This window comes from Grus americana, chromosome 6 (genome assembly GCF_028858705.1).
Source record: "Grus americana isolate bGruAme1 chromosome 6, bGruAme1.mat, whole genome shotgun sequence".
NCBI lineage: Eukaryota > Metazoa > Chordata > Aves > Gruiformes > Gruidae > Grus > Grus americana.
The window spans coordinates 22865294-22886874 of record NC_072857.1 but is presented as its reverse complement, the minus strand read 5'-3'; the positions used below and the strand labels follow the sequence as shown (position 1 = coordinate 22886874).

At 42.6% G+C, this 21581-nt stretch overlaps 1 protein-coding gene across 5 annotated transcripts in view; it reads left to right on the top strand.

Annotated features, from left to right (window-relative positions):
• The first annotated feature begins 222 nt into the window (after positions 1-222).
• Positions 223-21581, top strand: part of TLK1 (tousled like kinase 1) — a 70087-nt gene continuing 48728 nt past the window's right edge. Inside the window, exons 1-2 of one of the 5 annotated variants that reach the window (XM_054829299.1) lie at positions 715-1161; positions 19870-19913. Coding sequence is in view for 3 of the 5 variants with exons in the window: in XM_054829296.1 (XP_054685271.1) it covers positions 1011-1161 (151 nt within the window). In the remaining 2 variants the exon portion in view is untranslated. Of the gene's footprint in view, positions 358-698; positions 1162-1893; positions 1944-19869; positions 19914-21581 lie in introns of those variants that run through there. The other 4 variants (XM_054829297.1, XM_054829298.1, XM_054829296.1 and 1 more) reach the window with 4 other exon arrangements.

Below are 21581 nucleotides of genomic sequence, written 5' to 3'. Positions count from 1 at the left end.
CTGCAGCCACACCGTCCTGTTCGGGAAAAGAAAAACACTTCAAGTCCGGCAGATCCCTGTCTGCCCTTGGAGGAAAAGCTGCAAAAACAACGTTTACGCGGACCGTGCTGGGAAGTGCCCGGTCCAGCCCCGCTGTTACTGTCCGTACTTACCGCAGCAGCAGGCTGCGCTCGCCCCGCGCAGTCCCACGCCGGGGTGGTGCCGGGTGGCGCGTACCCCCGGCTCCGCTCCCGCCCCCGCGCCTTTCCCCGCCACCATGGTGGCGGGGGAAGGCGCGGCGGCCGGCGCGGGGGGCTCCGGTGCGGACGGACCGGGCCGCCCAGGAGACCTGGACGAAGGGAAGCGCCACGGCCTCGGGTGAGCCACCTCCGGCCCCGCCGCGGCAGCCGGCGGAGCGCGGCCCGCGGCGCGGAAGGTGCGCGCTGGGGCGGAGGTCCCCGCCGCGGGACGAGCGCGCGTGGGGAAGGGGTCAGGCAGCGGGCGGCTGCGGGCCGGCCCAGAGCAGGGGCCGGGAGCGGCCATGGAGGCGGGAGGCGGCCGGCGCGCTCAGGCCGCGCCGCGCTGGGCGCCGGGGCTGCGGGGCAGGTGCGTGTGCGGGGGGCGCCGCTCCCCGCCTGCCGCCCCTGGGCGGCTACGGCTCGGCTGGGCGCCGGCGGAGCGCGGCGCTCGCTCGGCTCGCGATCGTGTTTGCGCATGACCCCTCCCCGCCTGCGCCCTCCCCTCCCCGGCGGCAGCGGCGGCGGCGGGGAAGGTTAGCCTCAGACACAGGCGGCTGCTCGGCGGCGGCGGCGGCCGCGGCGACGCAGTGCAGAGGTGCGGGCAGGTTGCGCCGGCCCCGCGCCCCGTCCCTCCCGCGCCCCGCCTGCCTCCGGAGCCCGCTCCCCGCCGGCGGCCTCCCCGCGCCGGTGTCGGGCCGGCCCCCCGGCCATGAGCGCGGCGCTGGGTGTCCCCCCGCCGCGCCGCCTCCCCCGCCGCCCCCGGCGGCTGCCGGGCTCCAGGAAAGTAGCTTGATGAGTGTCCAAAGTAGCAGTGGAAGTTTGGAGGGGCCGCCATCTTGGTCCCGGCTCTCCACGTCCCCACCGAGCCTGCAGGGCTGCTCCGCGGCGGCGGCGGCGGCCTCCCAGCTCCACGGCGCGCCGCCCGGCAAGCCGCCCAAGGAAGGTAACCAGAGCGCCGCGGGGCTGCGCGGGGGGCCCGGCCCTCGGGGAGTGGCCCGGCAGCCGCTGCCGGAGGCCGGTCCCGGGCTGGCGGGGAGCGGCGGCGGCGGCGGGGGAGGCTGGTGCCCCCGGCGGCGGTGGTGCGGGGTCAGCGCTGGGCCCGGTGGTGGCGAGGGGAGCCTCGGGTGCTGGGCGAGCGGGGCCCCGCCGCCCCCGCCCGCGCCTCCCGCCGCCGCTCGTTAGCGCGGCGGCGCCTCGTTGTTCCCTCCCGCCGCCGGGCCGCGGAGGGGGATCGGCCGCGCTCCCTCCGCTCCCGGGCCGTCCGCCCGCCGCCGCTCGCGTTTCCTCCCGCAGCGGCTCTCCTCGGGCGGCCGCTCGCCGCGTCCTCCCCGCAATCGGTTCCCCTCCGCCAGCGGCAAAGTAAAAGTGCTGCGCCGGAGGATGCGGCCGTTGTTGCTGGATGGAGGGAGTCGGGCACTTTTGGCATCATGGAGGTGGGGAGGAGAGAGGGGCCGACACCGGCGGGTTCGTCCCCGCGGGGAAGGCGCCCTCGGGGGTGGCCGGTTTTACGGCCAGAAGTGACAGGGCGCCTTACGGCCACCACGGAATGACTGCAACTTTCTCCTGTCCTCCATCACGCCTTAGATGATAATATTTTTCTCCTCCCTCCCCTGCTCCTCCCCTCTTGTGTTACACCGACAGCGACAGCAGGGTGTTGTGGGTGTTTGCAGGGAATATCTGTATGAAGGTTATGAGCAAACAAGTCCCTTCACTATTCCCTTTCGGGTATTGTCTGCTTTTCCTCCTTGCGTTGAAATGTATTGCCACAAGATGTAGCAGTTATACAGCTAGTGAATCGCTCGGTGCTTTTAGCTAAAATAACTACTTGCTGAACGCCTGTTAGTGGCGGCGGCGAACTTTTATACACGGATACTTGCATACTGATCAGTTGTATAATTTTACTTGATTTGCCCAAGTTTAGTGAATACCACGTAGCGTTTCTTGTAGCATCTGCAAAACGCCATTGCCCAAGCAGGAAACTTGCTAACTTAAAATAGAAATAATAGTGAAAATGGGGAGTCTTTGTTTTTCAGGTCTTCCTGTAGCTGCTTGCTTGCTTTTTTTTTGGTTGATAAGTGATGTAAGGACTTGGTAACCAGGATTCAACATCCTGAAAATGTATAACGCAGTCTGCGTTTCTCCATTGTCCATGCCAGTAGTTGTATCACTCTGTGTCACTTTTGCACACGTTCCTGCAGGTAGATTGACATGAAATGCTCTAGAAAATACCTGGAAAGGAATTATGGTATATGTTAAAGATGCTGAGTAAAGTGGCAGGCATTTTGTGCTCGTCTTCTCTGGGAAACTGAAGCTCTTAGAAAAACAACCACCACTGGCCAAATATATAGTTTAAGTTTATCAAGAGTGGGTTTCTACAGTGTTGCAACACTTGTTATGAATATATGTGCATGTAATATTCATGTAGAGTGTATACGTGAGGTATTTTTGGATGATTTCAGATACCTATCATACAAGCCTGAAATAATTATTGCAGCACAACTTACATATCTATTTATTTTAGAGAAAAATGGCGTTCCCTGAGTACCTCTATTTAGACAAGGAAAAACATTTCTGTGAAATTAATTTTGAACATGATGATGATGATGATGCTTTTTACTTTTTCCTTTCTTATGACTCATGCTGTTGGATTTTCCTGGGTACTGTAATTTACATCCTCTAATAGAGATTCAGGTGTTATAGAGTAATCAAAATGCTGGTGTTTGGTTGGTATTATAATGTACCGTATTTGCACGGTGTTCCTGGGTCGTGATAATTGCATGTTCTCGCTAGGTAGTTCTGCTTGAAAATCAGCATAAGCTGCCAGCCATGCTTGGGTTCATGCTCGTAGGCTGTTACCAGCACACCCTACTTCATGTATGTACATTTTACAATGAAGTATCTTGCCTGAAATCAATAGGCCCTGAACTATAAACATGTCGGTATGTTCATAGACATTGGCTTATATATATATATATATATGTGAAAGAATGATGTCAGATCAAACTAATAAGTGTGCAGTGTTTGCAGCGCGGTGTATTTATAGGAGTTTGTGCTTTCATCGATTCTGAACTTGTGATACCTTGTGATGTTAACAGAAGCTATGAGCTTTGGAGCAGTGCACGAGGCTGCTGGCCCATACTGGATCAGAACTGCATCGCTGCTCATGCCTTTGCCGGTTTTGAGTGGGTAATATTTCCAGATACAGTGCATTTGGCACTTGGGCTGAGCTTGTGGCTCAGTCTGACCTTCTCGTGTGGGGATTCAAATCCCTTTGGTTGGCTTCTGTGACAGTTATGCCCACGTTGCCTTTGGATGCGCGGGCCTTCACTGAGTGTACCATGTGTGCTGTGGTTTATCTGACCTTACCTTCGATTCACTGTGAAAGTTTGATATAAGCCCATGTCTCTCATATGGGCTTTTAAAGGGTCTGATTTATTAAGAACAGAAACCCCCAGCACCCTGATTTAGGAAATCCTAAAAATATTCTCTGAAGCTCTAATACAGAGGAAGCAAAAAGAAAAGCTCTGGCATATGTAACTATCACACAAAGTTTTGTTGGTTTTTTTTTTTTGAAAAAACCTTGCCAGTATCAAAAAGGGACTACTTGGGAAATACAGGCGAAATTAAAGAAAATAATTAACCTTTTTTGAAATGCACTACAACGTTGCAGCAACATTTTTCATTGGCTGTTATTTTCTATATCTTGACTTACAGAGGCATCATGGCTTAACTGATTTGAATTTATGTTTTAAAGCTTTAAAATGGAAGGACTGGGGTAGACTTGAATATGATTGCATCTGTTCACTTTTATTGTTCCAGAACTGTCTCTTGTTTGCATTTCAGTATAGCTTGTAAATGTCTGTAGTTCTGTCAATTGTTTTATATTCCAGTAATTTATGTGTGGAATATGTGGTCACTTATTCAAGAGCCCTGCAGTAGATGCTATCAGGAATTTATGAGGACTGTTACACAGTATTATTTTACATATAGTATATGATTACGTGGCTAAATCTTGTGCCACAGCTCACATAATTGCAATCACACAACTTCATGTTTGAAGTTTCTTGACTTTTGACTGCTTTATGCGTGTAACTAAAAAGACCAAAGGACATAGCTGGAAAGTGCGGTTTTGTAAATGAGGGATGTTCAGGCCATTGCTGCCAAGGCAGAGAGACAGAAGAGATTTTTGAGAAATACGTATGAGTGTCTTCAAATAGCGCCTCTTTTGAGGTTAGGGGCAGTGCCACAGTGTTTGGTAGTCCAGCATGATGCTTTGCAAGTTATTTTTTGTATGTGCTGTTGGCTTTGAACACTTTACTAAAAGAAAATCAGAATGCCAAATGCAACCTTGAATTACCACGACAGGAATGTGAATGCCAGTTTTCAAATTTGAGCCCAAATTAGCATATTAGGACAAAATGGTAAATGAACTCATGACATCTATATGATGCTCTTTGAAGAACTAATGTTGTAGTGTAGCAAATTTTGTTGGTGACTTTTTTTTTTAATGTGATAAATGTATATTATTTATATTTATTGTTACCTAAAATGTGATGGTAGTTGCTGGTCTGAGCATAAAGGTACAGTATATTTCCTCCTTAAGTTTCCAGTCTAGAAAATGTTTCTAAATGCCAGGTTGTGTCACACATGCTGCCTACAGTATATTAATCCAGGAACATGAAAACTACCTGATCTTATTAAAACTTCCAGGATTGTTTTTTTCTGTTGGTTGTTTGTAGCGTAAAAACTCAGCTGCTTTATTTGCTTAACCAGTAAGTTCTTGGTAAGTTTACTGGTTTTTATCATTCAACTGTAGATTGAGAATTTTATAGATTTGGCTAGTTTATGGGGGAGCAGGGAAGAATGGGAACACTTCGTGTTTAAAGATGATGGTATATTTTTACTTAGCATGAGCATAGCAATCATAAAAGATTATTTCGGCTGGCTATAGCACAAGCAGGTGTTGTGTAAGACTTTATGTTGTTCCATTGATATGCACAGATTCTAACTTGTGATGTTATTGATGGTTTTGTTGCAGATGTGTTTCTCATAGTGAGCTGATGCTTATCCCAGATTCTTACAAGATTTTATAGCGTGCTCAAATGAGAAATGGGAAAAATAACCCTTTTTTTTTTTAATATGGGCCCTTGTTTGAATCTCGTTTTCTAAAAAGCAAGTGCTGCAGAGAATAGAACAAATTAGTACTTGGGTGATTGTTTTGTTTTAATTCTGTTTTAACTTGCCTAGAATGGGATTTCCCATTAACCTATTCCATTTTAAATGGAGAGAAAATCAATATCTTTAAGGACAGGCTGTATTTATTTATTATTATCTCCATTCAAATAAAAAGCGTGTTATTTCTTTCTTTCTTTTTTTTTTCCTATACGATTTTTTTCTTGTTTGCTTTTTCTTTCAGAAAGTAATTTTTTTTCTTCAACAAGCTGAAGTAAACTTGCTTATTAGTAATAACTCTGGTCTGCAATTAGTCTTGACATTTCTTTGGGTTTTCTTAGAGCCTGGTAATCCTAAATGATTGAAAAATACTGTTGGGACTCCTGGGAAAGACTACTGTATACATGTGTATCACGGTCAAAGTTAGATCTATAGAATTTTGCTACCTGAAGAATGGAGATTATGGAAATAGGACAGGCTTAAATAATCCTTTATGCTTTCTGTGTTCTTGATATAAGGTTGTGTTTTGAAGTAGTACTTACTCCCAATCCAGATTACTCCCATACTAAATTTCTTGCCCCATCACTGAGTTTTTTTATACAAGAAAATGTTGAAGTTAGTAAATGGTGTTTATACAGTAGAGTATTTCCTGAACTGTAGCTCCCCTAAAACATAAAAGCACACGAGAGGGGAAGAAAAGCTTTGTCTTTACGAACTTCATGAACTTCTTTCTGTTTGGTTTGGTGTTTCAGCTGTAAAAGAGGAGAAGGGAAATTTGGTTTGCCAAATTGCTTTGAGAGGAGGTGAAGGTGGGTAGAAGAAGGGTGGTCAGTGTTTCTGTTGAGAATGCCGGTGCTCCAGTTGTGATCGCTGGAGAGCAGTTAAACAGAAGCTGGCCACCATAATATAACCCAGTTTCTCAGGTGGGCTTAGAAGTGGAAAACTTCTAACGGTTGCTGAAGATAACACGGGATGAGTACTGCAGTTTACGTTCAGTACTTAAGGATCAAGTTCAGCAGCAGTAGAGAAGGGTTAGGGAGCATCAGAAGGTATTTTGGATCCTACTTTTCTCTTCATCTTGACTCCATCCTTATTGAGATGCTCTGTTTGGCATAAAAACTAAGGGTCTGCTTCCTTCCCAGGCACCTTCTCTCTGGAGGTCTCACTCCTTTCTTTCGTTCCTGAGCAGTGTGCCAGCAGGAAAATCCTTGCAACCAACCTTTCCCTGGGGACGATGTGGTAGGTGGCGGAAACATGAATGCTTGTAAGCTTTAACTGACCTCAGTCAAACAGTCCCAGAAGAGGGGAGCAGGAGGGCTTAAGTGAAGTTGGACGTGCTGAAGATTGACGGGGGAAGGCTGGGGCTGTGTGAGCCTTCGGGGGTGGCTCCGTGCTGGAGGGATTGACTGAAATCAGAGTGATTATATTACTAATTTTAATCATGACTTAAATCAGTGAGCAGGAAATCCTGATTAAATAATTGTTTTTAATTTTATTTTGCATTTGTGCTTAATTATTTTTCCTAAAGAAAAGTTGATTCTAATTGGTCTAATTTGATCATGCCTCTTACTAGGCAAGAGGGTACGCATCTATATGCATTTATTTAAGTAGTTATGCAGCTTAGATTCTTAATGTTTAAGAAACATAATTCCCCATGCTTTAGACAGCTTTTAGCTAACTTTATTAGCTAAATAAAATGAATCCTAATTGTGCTAGATACATAAGAAGAAACAAATAGATCCAAATGTGGTTTGCATTTAAACCAGATTAAGTAGAATTGTCTGTAGTTTGTGAAATTAATCAGTTATTTCTGATCACCGTGCCTTGCAAGATTCAGAGTTAATATGTCAAATCCAGTCACCGTTCCTTCTTGTTCATCACTTGGAAAAGAAAGCCAGGCTTTCCTGCTTTCTGAGTTGTCTGTTGCTGTGTAGCAGTTCCGAGTGAACCAACTATTGAAGTGGTTTAACAAATGAAAATGGCAGAAGCGGTTGCTGGTGAAAGCCAGTCGAGTGCTTCAGAGCTCCAGTTTGAGCGGCTTGCCGGTGGCTTCCAGCAATGTGATGGTTTGGCTGCCAGCAGAGCATTAAAGTTTATATCATTTGAATGTATTTTTCCCTTGTATGAATTTAATAGATCATAAACTTTAAACCTCACCATAGATTCTTATTGCTTCAAGTTTAGCTTAAATGTTTAACGCTGGAGTGCATTTTTAAAATATGCAAATAAGAACAATTATCCACCCTGTGCTCAAAAGGCCTTTTTAGCTTTAGCTGGAGATGCTCAGAGGGTAGCAAATGTCCTCCAAGGATTTAGAGGGAAAGCTAGGGGTTGTTGGATGATTACACAAGTGTGATGGGAATCTAGTCGCTTTGGAATAGGAAACTTAATTTACTGGAGCTTTTACGTGAAACTGAACGTCACGGAGAAAGTCGGTATTCCCTGGGACTGCCTCTGCTTGCTGAGAGGTGGCAGCAGGAGCATTAAGCAATGTGTCTTGCCTCATCATATCTGCACAGTTTTAAGTGGGTGGAAACTTAAAGGCCGCGGTGCTTTCTTTATAATGTCCTTAAGAACAAAGCACTCTGCACTTCAGATTCTAAGCGATGAGGATGGTGGTAAAGAAACTCCAGAGTGCCTTTTACAGGAAATTAAGCCATAATTACTTGGACATTGGCAAGTACTGGATTCCCTTTCTTTGAACTTCTAATATAGCTATACCTATAAGAGAAAAGGAAGAGAAATACCTTTTTTGAGCAATAACAGGAAATCTTGATGCTTTTAGAAAAATCCATTGTATGATGTCACATAGTCCCAACCTTTTAGATATTTAACTAATTTTATGACTGTACGTTGAGCTCAAAGCTTCTAGATGCTTCAAGCACTGTGTCCTGCAGCTGTAGGTTCTGGTGGATTGCAAATTTTTTTTTTTTGTAAGTAAGTAATAGAGCCTCTGAACTATATGTGTGAGGGCAACAAATTGGAAAGTAATGCTAAATATACAGAAAATATTTAAGTTGGTCTTTGTAACTCCTGTAAGTCTGAAAGAATATAATTTAGATCCTGGTATTTACTCCATGAGTCTCTGATGCCCTTGGGATCACACAGCTTTAACAACAGAGTTGTTTCCTATTTCTCTTCTCTACCACTGAACTTTTGGAGCTCTTGAGTTTTGGAGACAAACTCAGATGATGGTACAAGTTGGATTTCTAATACTTCTTTCTTTCACTCCTGTGGCTTAGGCTAACCAGACCTGTACATTGCATAGCTGTATTTGTTAAGTATTGTGTTTTCTAGTTGATGCTGCGTTCTCATAGATTGCACAGTTTTGTCCTAAATTTTGCAGCTGTACTTCAGCCAATGCTTTGCTTCCCCCCCCCCCCCCTCTTTCTAGCTATTTTGGGCCTCAGGGAGGTTGCAGTCTTTGCTACTTCTTAGCTTATTCCTCGTATAAGTGATGAGAGAAGTAGTGTTCTCTAATAAGTTGGTATATTCATTATAAAGCAACTGAAAATCAAATTGACACATTATTAATAATATTCTCTTTAACATCAGTAGAAACATGTATTTTTAAACTAACCTACACAGAATTATAATTAAAATATGTTTGTTTATTTAGACAGGACAAATTTTTTTTGGTTGACACTGGTGGCTTACAGCAAGGTTTATATTTTTCTAAGTGATACCATTGTAAAGATCAAATGTGTTTGCACATACAAGATTGTAAGGAAACCAGCTTGCTTGATAAATGTGTTGTAAGTATGGTGAAAAATAGAGTAACTTTGAAATACCTTTGGGTTTTATCTTTTAAAAATATATCCATTTATGTGGGAATAGCTTTTACAGGTATTATGCTGGAGGTCTTAATTTACTGGCAAATTCATTTAGTCTTGATGAGTAATGATCTGTTTTTAACAGTTCTGTTAGAAGTTGTATTAAAAGATGTACCTGAAATTTGGAAACTTTTCAAAGTAAAAGTACTTTGTGTTATTTTTTCATAATATTCTCTTACCTGTCTTTTGCCTTCCTTTTAAAATAAGAGTTCTTATCTGAGAGGCATGGCAGAAATATTTGATGACAACTAAGCCTACATTTGCTGCCCTTTGAACTAGAATTTATAACGCATAGAAAGTGATCACACTTTGTCTTAGTTCAAATCTGGTATTTAGAAGATACTGTGTTCAACGTCATACACAGCCCATTGAAGAAACATGTTTCAAGCTACCTCTTTCTTTATGTTTGGCATTGTGCATACTACAGTATGATGTCCATTCTTCAGGATAACTTTTTATTGGAATGATCACATTAAAATGCCATACATATTAACGTGATTCATAGCTTATTTATAATACCTTGTTTTCTGTAGTGATTGATAAGTTTTAAGATCATCCCCAAAGACCATAAAATCTTGACTTGAGTTTTCTGATCATCCAGTCCCTTCTGGCTTCTTCAAGGTTTTATCTGATTATTTTTTCAGGACAAAATCCCTTCTTCTCTGTGCTTTATTATTGCTAAGGTATATCCAGAAAAGTGTCCTGATTCCCTTTCCCAGCTCTTTTCCTCCTGGTGTGATCTCTTCAGCAGCCAGGTGAGAACTTACACTATGGTGAGAAGAGTGGTGGTGGTCTAGGTGGTGTGATAATCTTCATAAGGTAATTTTTTTTGTTTTAGTGGTGGTGGTGGTGATTATTAAGAATATTATGCCAACCATATCCTGAGCTACATCCAAAAAAGCGTGACCAGCAGGTGGAGGGAGGTGATTTTCTCCCTCTACTCTGCTCTTGAGAGACTGCACCTGGAGAACTGCATCCAGCTGTGGGGCCCCCAACATAAGAAGGACATGGACCTGTTGGAGCAAGTCCAGAGGAGGGCCACAAGGATGATCAGAGGGCTGGAGCACCTGTCCTGTGAGGACATGCCGAGAGAGTTGGGATTGTTCAGCCTGGAGAAAAGGCGGCTCCGGGGAGATCTAATTGCGGCTTATCAGTACCTGAAGGGGGCCTACAGGAAAGCTGGTGAGGGACTGTTTATCAGGGAGTGTAGTGACAGGACAAGGGGTAATGGGTTTAAGCTGAAGGAGGGTCGATTTATATCAGGTGTTAGAAAGAAATTCTTTACTGTTCCAGTGGTGAGGCACTGGAACAGGTTGCCCAGAGAGGTTGTGGAGGCCCCCTCCCTGGAAGTGTTTAAGGCCAGGCTGGATGAGGCTTTGGGCAGCCTGGTCTAGTGGAGGGTGTCCCTGCCCACAGCAGGGGGGTTGGAACTAGATAATCTTTAAGGTCCCTTCCAACCCAAACCATTCTATGATTCTAAGTGTGGGGAGTAGTCACTAGGTTTTTTGTTTGTTTTTTGTTTCATTTGCAAGTCAGTTATTCCTTGAGCTGGCTGTTGTTTGGGAGTGGTTGCTGTGTCTTTGACACGTGTTTTAGAAACGTTTTGATTATTAGGGTTGCATTTTAGTTTCAGTGATTCTATTCACAGTACTGAACTATGGTAAAAGACTATCTCGTAGTTTTCTACAAGCTTTAAATAAAGTGGAGTAATTCTTGTTATGATAACTTCATATTTAGTATTATGAAGGGCTCTTATGAGGAGTGGGATTTTCATATTTTAAAGTTAGTATAGGATGCAAATAGAAGTAGTTCCTGAAGATAAAGATTTAGAATTTTTAAATGAGATACAAAAAGCACTTTTTGCTGTGCACATTATTGCCTCAGTATGTGATTGCTTTTTGTGAAGTTCATTGCCTATTTAATTTACCTCTACTTATGTAATCAGATTGCATATTACCTCTAATTAAATTGTATTATTAAATGATTGTGATACTAATAATGCCTAAGAGAGGTAACACCAGTATTCAAACTATGAAAGGCAAATATTATGCTCTTTGCTTCCTTGTTAGATGATGGTGTTTTGTATTCTGCATCCATAGATATTTTCATTTCAGTCACTTGCTTGATACATGCTGTCACATCCAGAGTGTCCAAGTGGTTAATATTAAGGAAGAGGCAATTTTATGTATTCTGCATGTACATGCTTTTATATATACACAAAATGTTTGTGTGAAGTCTTGATGAGCTCTCTGTTTAGTCATTAGGAATACTAATGTTGTTGTTAGGACCCCCCATCCCCCATAGCAGACTCATAAACGAGGTAAGCTTACACAAAAACTTCAGCACTGCTTTTTAGTAAAAATGTTCTAAATTCCTGTTGTCTCTTATTACATACTACTTAAAAACTTGTTTCATTTTTTCCAGAGATGTCATTTTGTTAAACCTGCTGAGTATTTCAAGTGATACAAAACTTGGGTGCTAGATTAATTATGCTATAGTTTTGCCATATCTAGAGTTTTAGCTTTTTATATTGCTGTTTGCTTCTAAACAGAAGAATAGAAACACATAGAGTTCACAAAAAACCAGCCTGGTTGTGTATTAGATTATATATTAGTATTATATTTCTTGTATTTTTCTCCCCATTTGTTATACTTGCAACAGATGTCTTAATTTGGGAATGAAATATTGAAGCTATGAACACAAAATAATTTCCAGTAAATGACCTTAATAGTGATATTTTATTTTTTTTTCCCTGTGTCGTGTGATTGAAAGTTGACCTGATTTGTTCTCCTGGCTAAATCACAACGTGCTGTTCTCTCCGAGCCTTTCACTTGTTTTTCTCTTCTAGAGAAGTGCAAACAACAGGCACCAGTCTCTGCCAACGTCTGACACCACCTTCCTGCTGTTTTCTTTAAATCTCTTTTTCTTCAAGTTTGTTCATACAAAAAAAAAAAAAGAGAACCTGCTATTTTTACTTTTTACTTTTTGTTGTTCTTGTGGCTTTGAAATCCCATCTTTCTCAGTGAAACAAGTGATGAGGCAGCAGTAGCAGTGACTGTCGGAAGTTGCAGAATTTGGCGGTGTGCCACCATCCCTCTGGCTCCCCAGGTGGGGTGTGTGCTCTCTCCTAGACCAGGTCCCTCACCCTGCCCCTGGTTTCCCTTCCTGACTGGTGCTGGGCCACAAGGGTGACCTCCAGTCTCGCCCAGCTCCTCTGCTTCCCCTGTGTTTCTCTAAACTGTCATTTTCCTCCTCAAACTGTGGTCCCCCTGCTCAGCTTTCATTTGTGCATGCTGCTGATTTTGCTGGAGGGAGGGTAATCTTTAAAGCGAGTAGGTCGATGCAGTAGAAGCAGGAACCTTCCGGATGTTCAAGCGTCGACCGCCAGCGCTCAGCTGGAGGTGCACTCAGTGACATGGTTTTGCAGGGATGTAGCCGGGAATCTCTCCTCTTGTGTCCCGCAGCACATCACCGCGCGGGAGCTCTCCTGCTGTAGAGCTGGCAGCAATTGCGAGCGCTTCATGCAGTTAGGAGTTCGCAGCCACAGGTGCCTGTGTCTAGAAAGGCTGGAGAGGAATGTTGGTTGGTAGGGATGTAAATGTTTTGGGTTTTTTCTAACAGTTGTACATATATGCATGGTGTACTCAGTCGTTTGTGTTTACGTGTGCCACTTCATATTTAGAAGTTTTTCTGTATGTAGACTTCTATCATGCATGCATATTAACTGTGGCAATGCAGTACCTGCAACCTGCCTCAGGGGCACGTACCATGCAGCGGCCCTGCCGGCAGGGGCTCCTGCTGGGCACGGGCACGGGCAGGGTGAGGAGGGTGGCCTCCAACTTGCGTTTTTTTTTTTACTCCCTGGGAACTGCTGTTGGTGAAATGTTATCTTTCCTGGTGTGTTTTTATTCAGTTGCTTTTACTAGTTCTTAAATTTCAGTTGTCTTTTTGTCGCTGAGATAGATAACCCGCTAAAGCAGCAGGCCTGGGTCCACCAGGGGAAGGAATGTGGTGTGTGCAGCAGGTACCCCAACACGTCTGTAGACTCGTCAGGGTTTTAACCTTGTCTGGCTGTACTGGTCAGGCACTGGTCTCATTTGGACTTTCTGCCTTTTCTAACTGATAGAGGTAAGCCTGGCTTGGTTCTGGATCCTCTAAGTCCATTATAGATTTGTTGATAGGTTTATTCAGTTGTTAAAAAAAGTTTCCTGCGTGCTTAGCTTGGTGTTCAGTTACCTCCAAAGTCAGGAGTATGGAAGCAGTTGTTTTAAATGTACGTCAGGTGAAACACATCCCAGTTCACCAACTGTTGGTAAGGTGTGCTGCCACCTCCCTTTAACTAAGAAGAAATGTGGTTAGTTTTGTGGGGCAGCAAGTACTATGCCCCTGAATGTTCAGGTGCTTCTACATGGTAGATGATGTTAACTGCACATAAGTATTTTTACTGGTGTCTTGAAATATGTTGTGAATATATACCTGATTTTTTTTTCCAATATCAGAGACTTATAACTCCGCCCTTTCCTAATTTCTGGTTGCCCTCAGGGCTTTAACTGCATTTATATTACGAAATTTTATTCATGTGATCGCAGACTTTGTTCCATAAAGTGTGTTCTTTGCTCAGTCTGCAAGATGGCCGGTTCTCAGAAAGGGACTCCTTTCTTCTAAAACGTGAATGAAAGTGATATTATAGCAGAAAAGAAAGCTGGTTTAAAATTAGGCAATGAACGCTGGATAGGAGAAACGGCTGTAATGCAGATTTCTTTAATGATAATGCTGAGCAACACTAAAATGTGTTTTTGACAGATGATTACATAGAAAGTTTCTTTGTGAACTGGGTGGATGCTGAATTTTTGAAAATGTTCAGTACACAAAGTTGCAACTGAATTTAATGTATGCTGTTGGTATCAACAGGCTTTGTAGCTGTGCTGGAAGAAGGATGAGTACAAAGTTTAAAATATTTTTTCCCCTTAGCCTTAAACGTGATTTTTCACTGATTAGTATGTCACTTCAAACAAGTCTCATTTTTTTCCCTATCTGTAGAATGGGAGCAATGCTGCACGGTCCTAGGAAAATGTAGGTGCAGTCATTAACATGTCAGCTTCGCGCGTGTATAATTTATCTATTTAGAGCCATATTCCGAAAGGCTCCTCCCTACAAAGGACTTTGAGGAAATTAGTTTCTTCCCCTATTCAGCGAAGCTTGGATTGTCTTGTCAGTTCAGAGGCTGCTGGTTGAGTTGTAAATTAAAAAAAAAAAAAACAACAACAAACCCAACAAAAACCAACACAAAAAACCCGCAGAAAAAAACCCCACAAAAACCTAAGGAACAATATCTAGTTGCCTGATTCTTTGAGCACCACCTAGCCTCTAGACAGGGTGCCTACAAAAAAACAGTACGAGCCATCTCCTCTCCAGTAGCATGGCTCTGCTCAGCACAGGGGCAGGGTCCCAGTTACACGAGCTGCCTAGTGGTGTGGTGGTTTCTCACACAGCTTGTGATTCTGCAGTCTGAATCTCCTAATGTAAGGGGGTTTTGTTTCAGTTTTTAGTATTTTCTATGCTGTGTGCACCATACGGGTATTTTGAAAGGAGGAAACTGTCAGTGTCATTTGAGGTTAATAGCTTTTTTTCTTAAAATGGTGTAGTTCAAAAGCCAAAATAGTTCATGAGTCTTGTGGTTACAGTTAGAGGTGAATTTACTGTCCCAGTTTAATCTTAGAGGTGTAAGAAGCTTTTTTGTGTGTTTGATGTTAGACTGTGGCCTCTTATATAAGTATATGGGGTTGAAGTTATAGTTGATCACAAAGTTATGAGTGAAATAGATTAATATATTTGGAAAGACTTAGGATTTTTTAATTTCTTGTTTGTAGCATATAATGGTGAGAACAATATAGGTTAAGAGTTATGAGAGATCAGCAGTTTATGTCCTGTGTGCTCCAGGGCGCAGAGCTCTTGCCTCAGCCTCGAGGGTCAGTGGGCTGTCTGCGCTGGGGAGATTTTGAAGATCATGAGGGCAGAAATGGCAGTAGGAGCTACAGAAGTAAGGAGATTAGGAAGTTCAGGGAATTAACAACTGAAACACACTCCTATTGACACAAATACAGCTTTCAAATACCAAATGACTCGTATTATAACTCAGGAAAATAAGATACATTTATTCTGTGAAATTGGGGGGGGGGGGTTGGACTGCCTTTCTACCCTATAGGTAACTTCAGAGAAATTTATTTGGGGAAAAGGTGCACAATTTATATTTGTTTCTTCCTGGTTTACTTTTTCTGAGGAGTGAGAGTGAGAACCAAAAACCCTGTGGGAAGGGACATTGCTTGCTCTCTTCCTGCTTGATAGGTGACCTCTGCTTTCAACTTCCTTTCCACTCCTTCCTTGGATAGCAGAAACCGCTGTTTATTTTTGATATGTGGAAAAGGCCTGTGCCATTTTAAATTCTTGCAGAACAGCCATTTCATGGACTTGAGCATTTAGAGCTCCTTATAACTGAATGCAGCAAATGAAACTTGCTGTACTTTCTGGTATTTTTCTAGGTAGATGGCTCTTCTTCAAGACTGCTCCAGGCTTTTGGTGCTTTTCAGCATAGAAATAGAGATGGATAAGTAGTGAGTTTTTGTTTTGAGTGTGATGCACTTTTGAGAGTATCACAAAACTGGTGTTGTCTTGTGACCTGTTAGTCTGCATTGCCAACAAGTGACCCATGAGCTTGCAGTGTGCTTCTCCCTGCTAGCTGCCCCTTCCCTAAGGGGACAGGGAGCATCTGGTTTTGCAGCAAATGAAGCTGAAATGGGCAAATTCTGTTTCTCTCTTTCTGTTTGGATACCTTTTACAGAGTTGTCTGGAAGCAACAGGAATTGCTGCAGATTCCTCTACATAGAGATGAAAAGGGAGCTGGTAGAGATAGGCAGGCAGCATGTCACCTGCATATGTGCAGCCCAGGCTGTATTAGTTTTTATCCCTCTTGACATAATGTTGTGTTCAAGGCAGATGTTTGCTACCTAGGAAGACAGTCTTTTAGTGTTCCTGCCACAGATGTCTTGTGTAACTTTAGCCAAGACTTCAGGTGCTTTCTGTAAAACATAAATAGGCTTTTCTTACCTTATAGGGGGATTGTAAGCATAAACTTCTTGTCTGTGTATTGTATATTTGTTTATCAATCGTAGTAGTAGTAGTAGTACAGTGCAATACAGAAACACTGATACTGCCCTATGGGACACTAACAAGGACTTTTTTTACTTTTGATTGACCAAGGATCTCCAGTAGACTAAAGAAACCCAAAGGAGTGCCGTCATGTTTTCTTCTATTCTTTCTTCTAACTTGGTAGCATACAATCATAAAGCAATGGATTTAGTGTAGTTTTTCTTTAACCAGAACATTATTCTTAACTTGAAGAAAGAAAAGTTACTGGTTTTGACCTGACAACTGTGTAATGAATCTTCCCTTTCCAGGAGAAAGCTGCATGGAACCTAGATGTGATTGTTTAAGGCTTTACGGGAGACTTTAGACAGGTTAGTATCACATTTATGCAGGCACAGACTATAGTGGTCAAAGATGACAAGAAACATCAGGAGGATGTATTAGTTGGCTACCCAGTTGCTGCCAAAACTGACAGTTATCTTAAACAGAACTTTATTAAAAGCACTTTAAATGAGTGCTTTGTATCTCTGATTATTCCGTCACTGTAGCAGATGTTCAAATCAGATGCTGTCATTAAAAAAGAGTTTTACTGAAGATGCATTTGTTTTTCAGTATCTATACAGTTGTTCTAAATGGACTAGATGCTTAGAGCAGTACTTTAGACAGTGAGAATCAACTAGTCAATAAACCTGCTCCTGAGTATCACTGTCTTTAGCTGTGAAGAGTGCAAAATGGTTAGTGAAGACTATGTTAACAAACCTACTTGTTTCTTTGAAATACTCTGGCTCTGCCAGTTCACTATTAAATGGTAGAAGTTGGTGGTGTTGAAAAGTCACCAAAATCCTTCTGCCAAATCAGAACCTGCTCTTTGATTGCTCTTGGCAGTTCAAAATAATCTGGAGAACAATTGCAAGTGAGTAATCCAGCTTTTAAAAAACAGGAAAATACGACACTTGGGATTGCACAGCGGCAAGTTTCAAAGGAATGGATACCATTCCTTGTAATGAACATGTTCAGGATATCACCCACCTAGTTTGTGTATGCTCAGAGTGTTGACATCTTTTTCAGGCTCATTTTGCATAAGGTGTTGTGGCCAACAACTCAGGAAGGCTGGTTTTAGCTAATTTTTTATTATTTAAAGTCATAGTTGTATTCGTTCAAAATAAGTCTTTTTAAGTAGGACATTTCCGGAAGGGATATTATTCACTGATGATACTTTTCTGTGGAGTATTTTTTGTAGTGGCTTTTCTGTTTGATTGATATAGGAGGGCTCTCATGATGGGAAAAGATCTTGCAGTTTGGGATTTTGACGTAGGAAGTAAACTCTGATCTTACCTAACTCAATATTGGTTTTAAGAGCCTAGAAGGGATTACTGGACACAGAGAGCTATTTTGGATGTGGGGAATTCTTCCAAGTGGATTGTTCTGCTGTTGGGTACAGTAGATGTTTCTGTTACTGTGCCCATGAACTGATCTGTTGCATTCAGTTTTTGTCTAGTTAAGGTGTGTGGAGGAGAGGAGAAAATATAGTGATACCAATCTTCAGAATGTAGCCTCCTCACTGCTGTTGAGGGGTGGCAATTCCAAGATAAACAGCTTTCAAGATGCTAGTAATGTACTGCATGTTCTTTCGGTTGTCCTTTTTCCCTGCATTCATCATGTGAAACATTATTCAACAGACTCAGGAAGGACCTTGTCGTGGTTCTGTTGCTCATAGCAGTATTTGCTATGCTAACGCTTCCTGTACATGGTGCACATGGGGTTATATTAGAAGTCTGGGAAATGGATAGGTAGATGCCATGTTGAATGTTCTATGATATATCTTATCTTCTGCATCCAGCTGTGGGGCCCCCAACATAAGAAGGACATGGACCTGTTGGAGCAAGTCCAGAGGAAGGCCACAAGGATGATCAGAGGGCTGGAGCACCTGTCCTGTGAGGACAGGCTGAGAGACTTGGGGTTGTTCAGCCTGGAGAAGAAAAGGCTCCAGGGAGACCTTAGAGCAGCCTTCCAGTACCTAAAGGGGCCTACAGGAAAGCTGGAGAGGGACTGTTTACAGGGGCATGTAGTGATATGGCAAGGGGCAATGGCTTTAAGCTGAAGGAGGAGGGTAGATTTAGATGAGATATTAGGAAGAAATTCTTTACTGTGAGGGTAGTGAGGCACTGGAACAGGTTGCCCAGAGAAGCTGTGGTTGTCCCCTCCCTGGAAGTGTTGAAGGCCAGGTTGGATGGGGCTTTGGGCAGCCTGGTCTAGTGGAGGGTGTCCCTGCCCGCAGCAGGGGGGTTGGAACTAGATAATCTTTAAGGTCCCTTCCAACACAAACCATTCTATGATTCTATGATTCTTTTTATTAATTAACCTATACTTGCCAACTCATTTCATTAATATGGAAAAAAACACTGCAAAAATAATGGCCTAATAATTTCTAGGGCAAGATGAAAAAAAATTGATCTGTCAAGAATTCCTTCAGGAAAGCTAGCATAAAGAAAAGTCTGGCTAAAACCCAACCTGTTATAAGGATTCACATTCCAAATAAAACTAAATGTTGATTCGTTTTCTGAATAATGAACAGGATTGGAATGAGACACAGCATGCCATTGTTTCAGTGAATATTGCAGAAAAGCTTCAGTAGCTTTCAGACCCATCCCCACTATTAATTGTTAGACAGACTTCAGTCTTGAAAGCTGTCATAGGCATGCAAGTTATAATTTTTCTGGTTTGGGATGTAATTTTTAAAGGTGCTTAGTCAGTTGGGTTTTTTCTTGCTTTTCATTACCTACATTAGTGCTTACCTTTCTTAGGTACTGCGCTGCACCTCAAACAGGTTGTGTTTACACCTGTGCAATAGGTTTGTTGTCTGTGGTGGTGAAGGAAAGTGCAATTACTTATATGCAATATGTAGGGAAAATGCTGTCACTCAGAAATAAGAGCTCTTCATTCCTTCAGGAGGCCTGTGCATTGTTCTTGAGCCATGTGTGGCTTTTGGGCAATTCAGTTGTATTTCCAAGGAGCAGGATTGGTAGAGGAACTTGTCAGAAACGAGGCATTGCCAGCTTGCCTTGGACATAGTTGTGTGCGTGGTTCAGCCCCAATTACAATGGAATAGACCCTTGGGGAGCTATTGTCCTCTCTGTTGTGTGAATCACTCCCTGAGTTCAGAATGAGCTGTTCTGAGTTGCCATCCTTGTGGCATATACCCACATGCATGAGTATGTTGTTGGTTTGTGGCCAAAAAAAGGCATTGGTGGGCAACTCGTAAATTCATCTCTGCCTCTGCTGCCTACAGCCATCTGATGAGACACATAATGGCTGAGGGATCCTTAGAATAGGGCGTGTAGCTGAAAGGTGGAGAGAATTAAACATTCTTAAATTGTTACCCACAAATGTCTCCTAGATGATCTGGAGTTGGCCCAAGTGGTTTATTCATAAGTCTTTCTTCAAGGCGTTAGCAGAAGTTCCCTCAGGAATGTATTTCTCTGTAATTCACTTTTCTTTTCCAGGTTGTTGGCCAGACAGTTGAAATCCAAAAACTGGCAGCACAGAGGTGAAGTATAAAGATCATTAAAATTATTTTATCGTTAAAGAATTTATTTCTGTTGTAGAATGATTTGCAGAAAATTACTTATCTATCCAGCAGCCGAAGTTTTCTTTGTTTTAGATCAAATTTCTGGACTGTTGAACTGTTGGGAAAAGTGAAATAAACAATGTTCAAACAGCATTTTTAAAAAGTGAGCTATGGTAATTAAAAAAAAAAAAACAACAGCAAACCACCACCGAAAAAGACTTCCAAAAATAAATAGACTGTATCTTGGGGAGAGAAGGGACACAAGGAATATTTTGCTGTTCTTTCAGCACCAGAAGAATTAATGTTGAATGGTAGAGTTCAGGAAACCCAACAACATATCCAAAATGCACTTCCTTGTCAACTCTTTAGTTCATGGGAAATCAGTCAGAAGTAGTTGTGTTTGGTGTTTTTTAGCTCCCCATCAGAAAAACTTTATTTTCTCTACTTTGTATTTTAACAAGTTTGCATCCAACAGTCATACAGCTGTAATCAGCAGACACAGTTTTATAATATTTGTCAAAACCCACTGTCTTCTGATGTTTATAGGGAAGATTTTTTTTCTTGTAATTTTTTGGATTTACCATAGTTGTGTTTTTTTAGGCCAAAATTTGCCAGTTATATTATTTCCTTCCCACAGGTTTTATGTAGACTAAAGCCTAATTATCCAGCTTTTCCCCTCCTTCCTTTCACCCCCCCAGCCTCCCGTAAGCAGTAGTCACCTTTCACTTGCCAGCATCGCTCTGCCCATTCTTTTGGACACAGTCTTTCTCATTTTAAGAGGATCAATTCATGGAATAAAAACTCTTTAGATTATTAAGAAAAGCATTTTAAGTTCACCTAGGCACCTTGGCAGTGGTAGGGGATGTGTTTGTTAGGAAACAGAAGTGCCTAAATAGAGAAGATAATTTCAGTGAGAAATACTATTTTTATACTTCCTTTTCTGTGTTGTGTGCTTCAATGTTACCAGCTCAGGTGCTGAGAAATGTTGCATTTTCACTATGCATTTAAAATGACTCTTGATTAATTAAATGGATTCTGTTCTTCCCTGACCCTGGTCTGTGTCTCATTAAGAATTTCTTACCACTTGAGATCTTTTCAAACAACTAGTTTCACTTGAACATCAGGATATATTTTTCCCCTTTTCTATTGCATCTGCTGCTGCTGTTTGACTTCAGCTACAGTGAAGGTTTTCAACTCGAATGTAATGCTGTGAAATTTTTCATGTTACGTGTTGTTTGGACATTACAGTAGCTACATAGTCCTCTGTAAAAGAAGTTAATCCTCTTCATTGGAAAGCCAGTGATTTTAAGCTTTTCTAAGTTTCCCAGGCTAAATTTTGTCATGGTTAATCTGTAGCTGTTTGTTGTTATTCTATAGCGTGTTTTGGAAGAGCTGGATCCCTGGGACCTTGGTAAATGGTGTCCTCTAGGCTTTGGTTATGTAGCTGCTGTTAGGAGGTAAATATAGCTTTGGGATTTGTTTGTGTTACTTTAAATGTCAGAGATTGTATCTTGCTGTCTGCCCTGTCGACTGCTGATTTAGGTTGAGGGAGACCCTCTTGACTTCTGAGGCTGCAGTACTGAATGACTGTGGCCTCAGGATTGTGATTCATGTTGGATGGTAATGCAGTTCAAAGCCTTCTGCTAA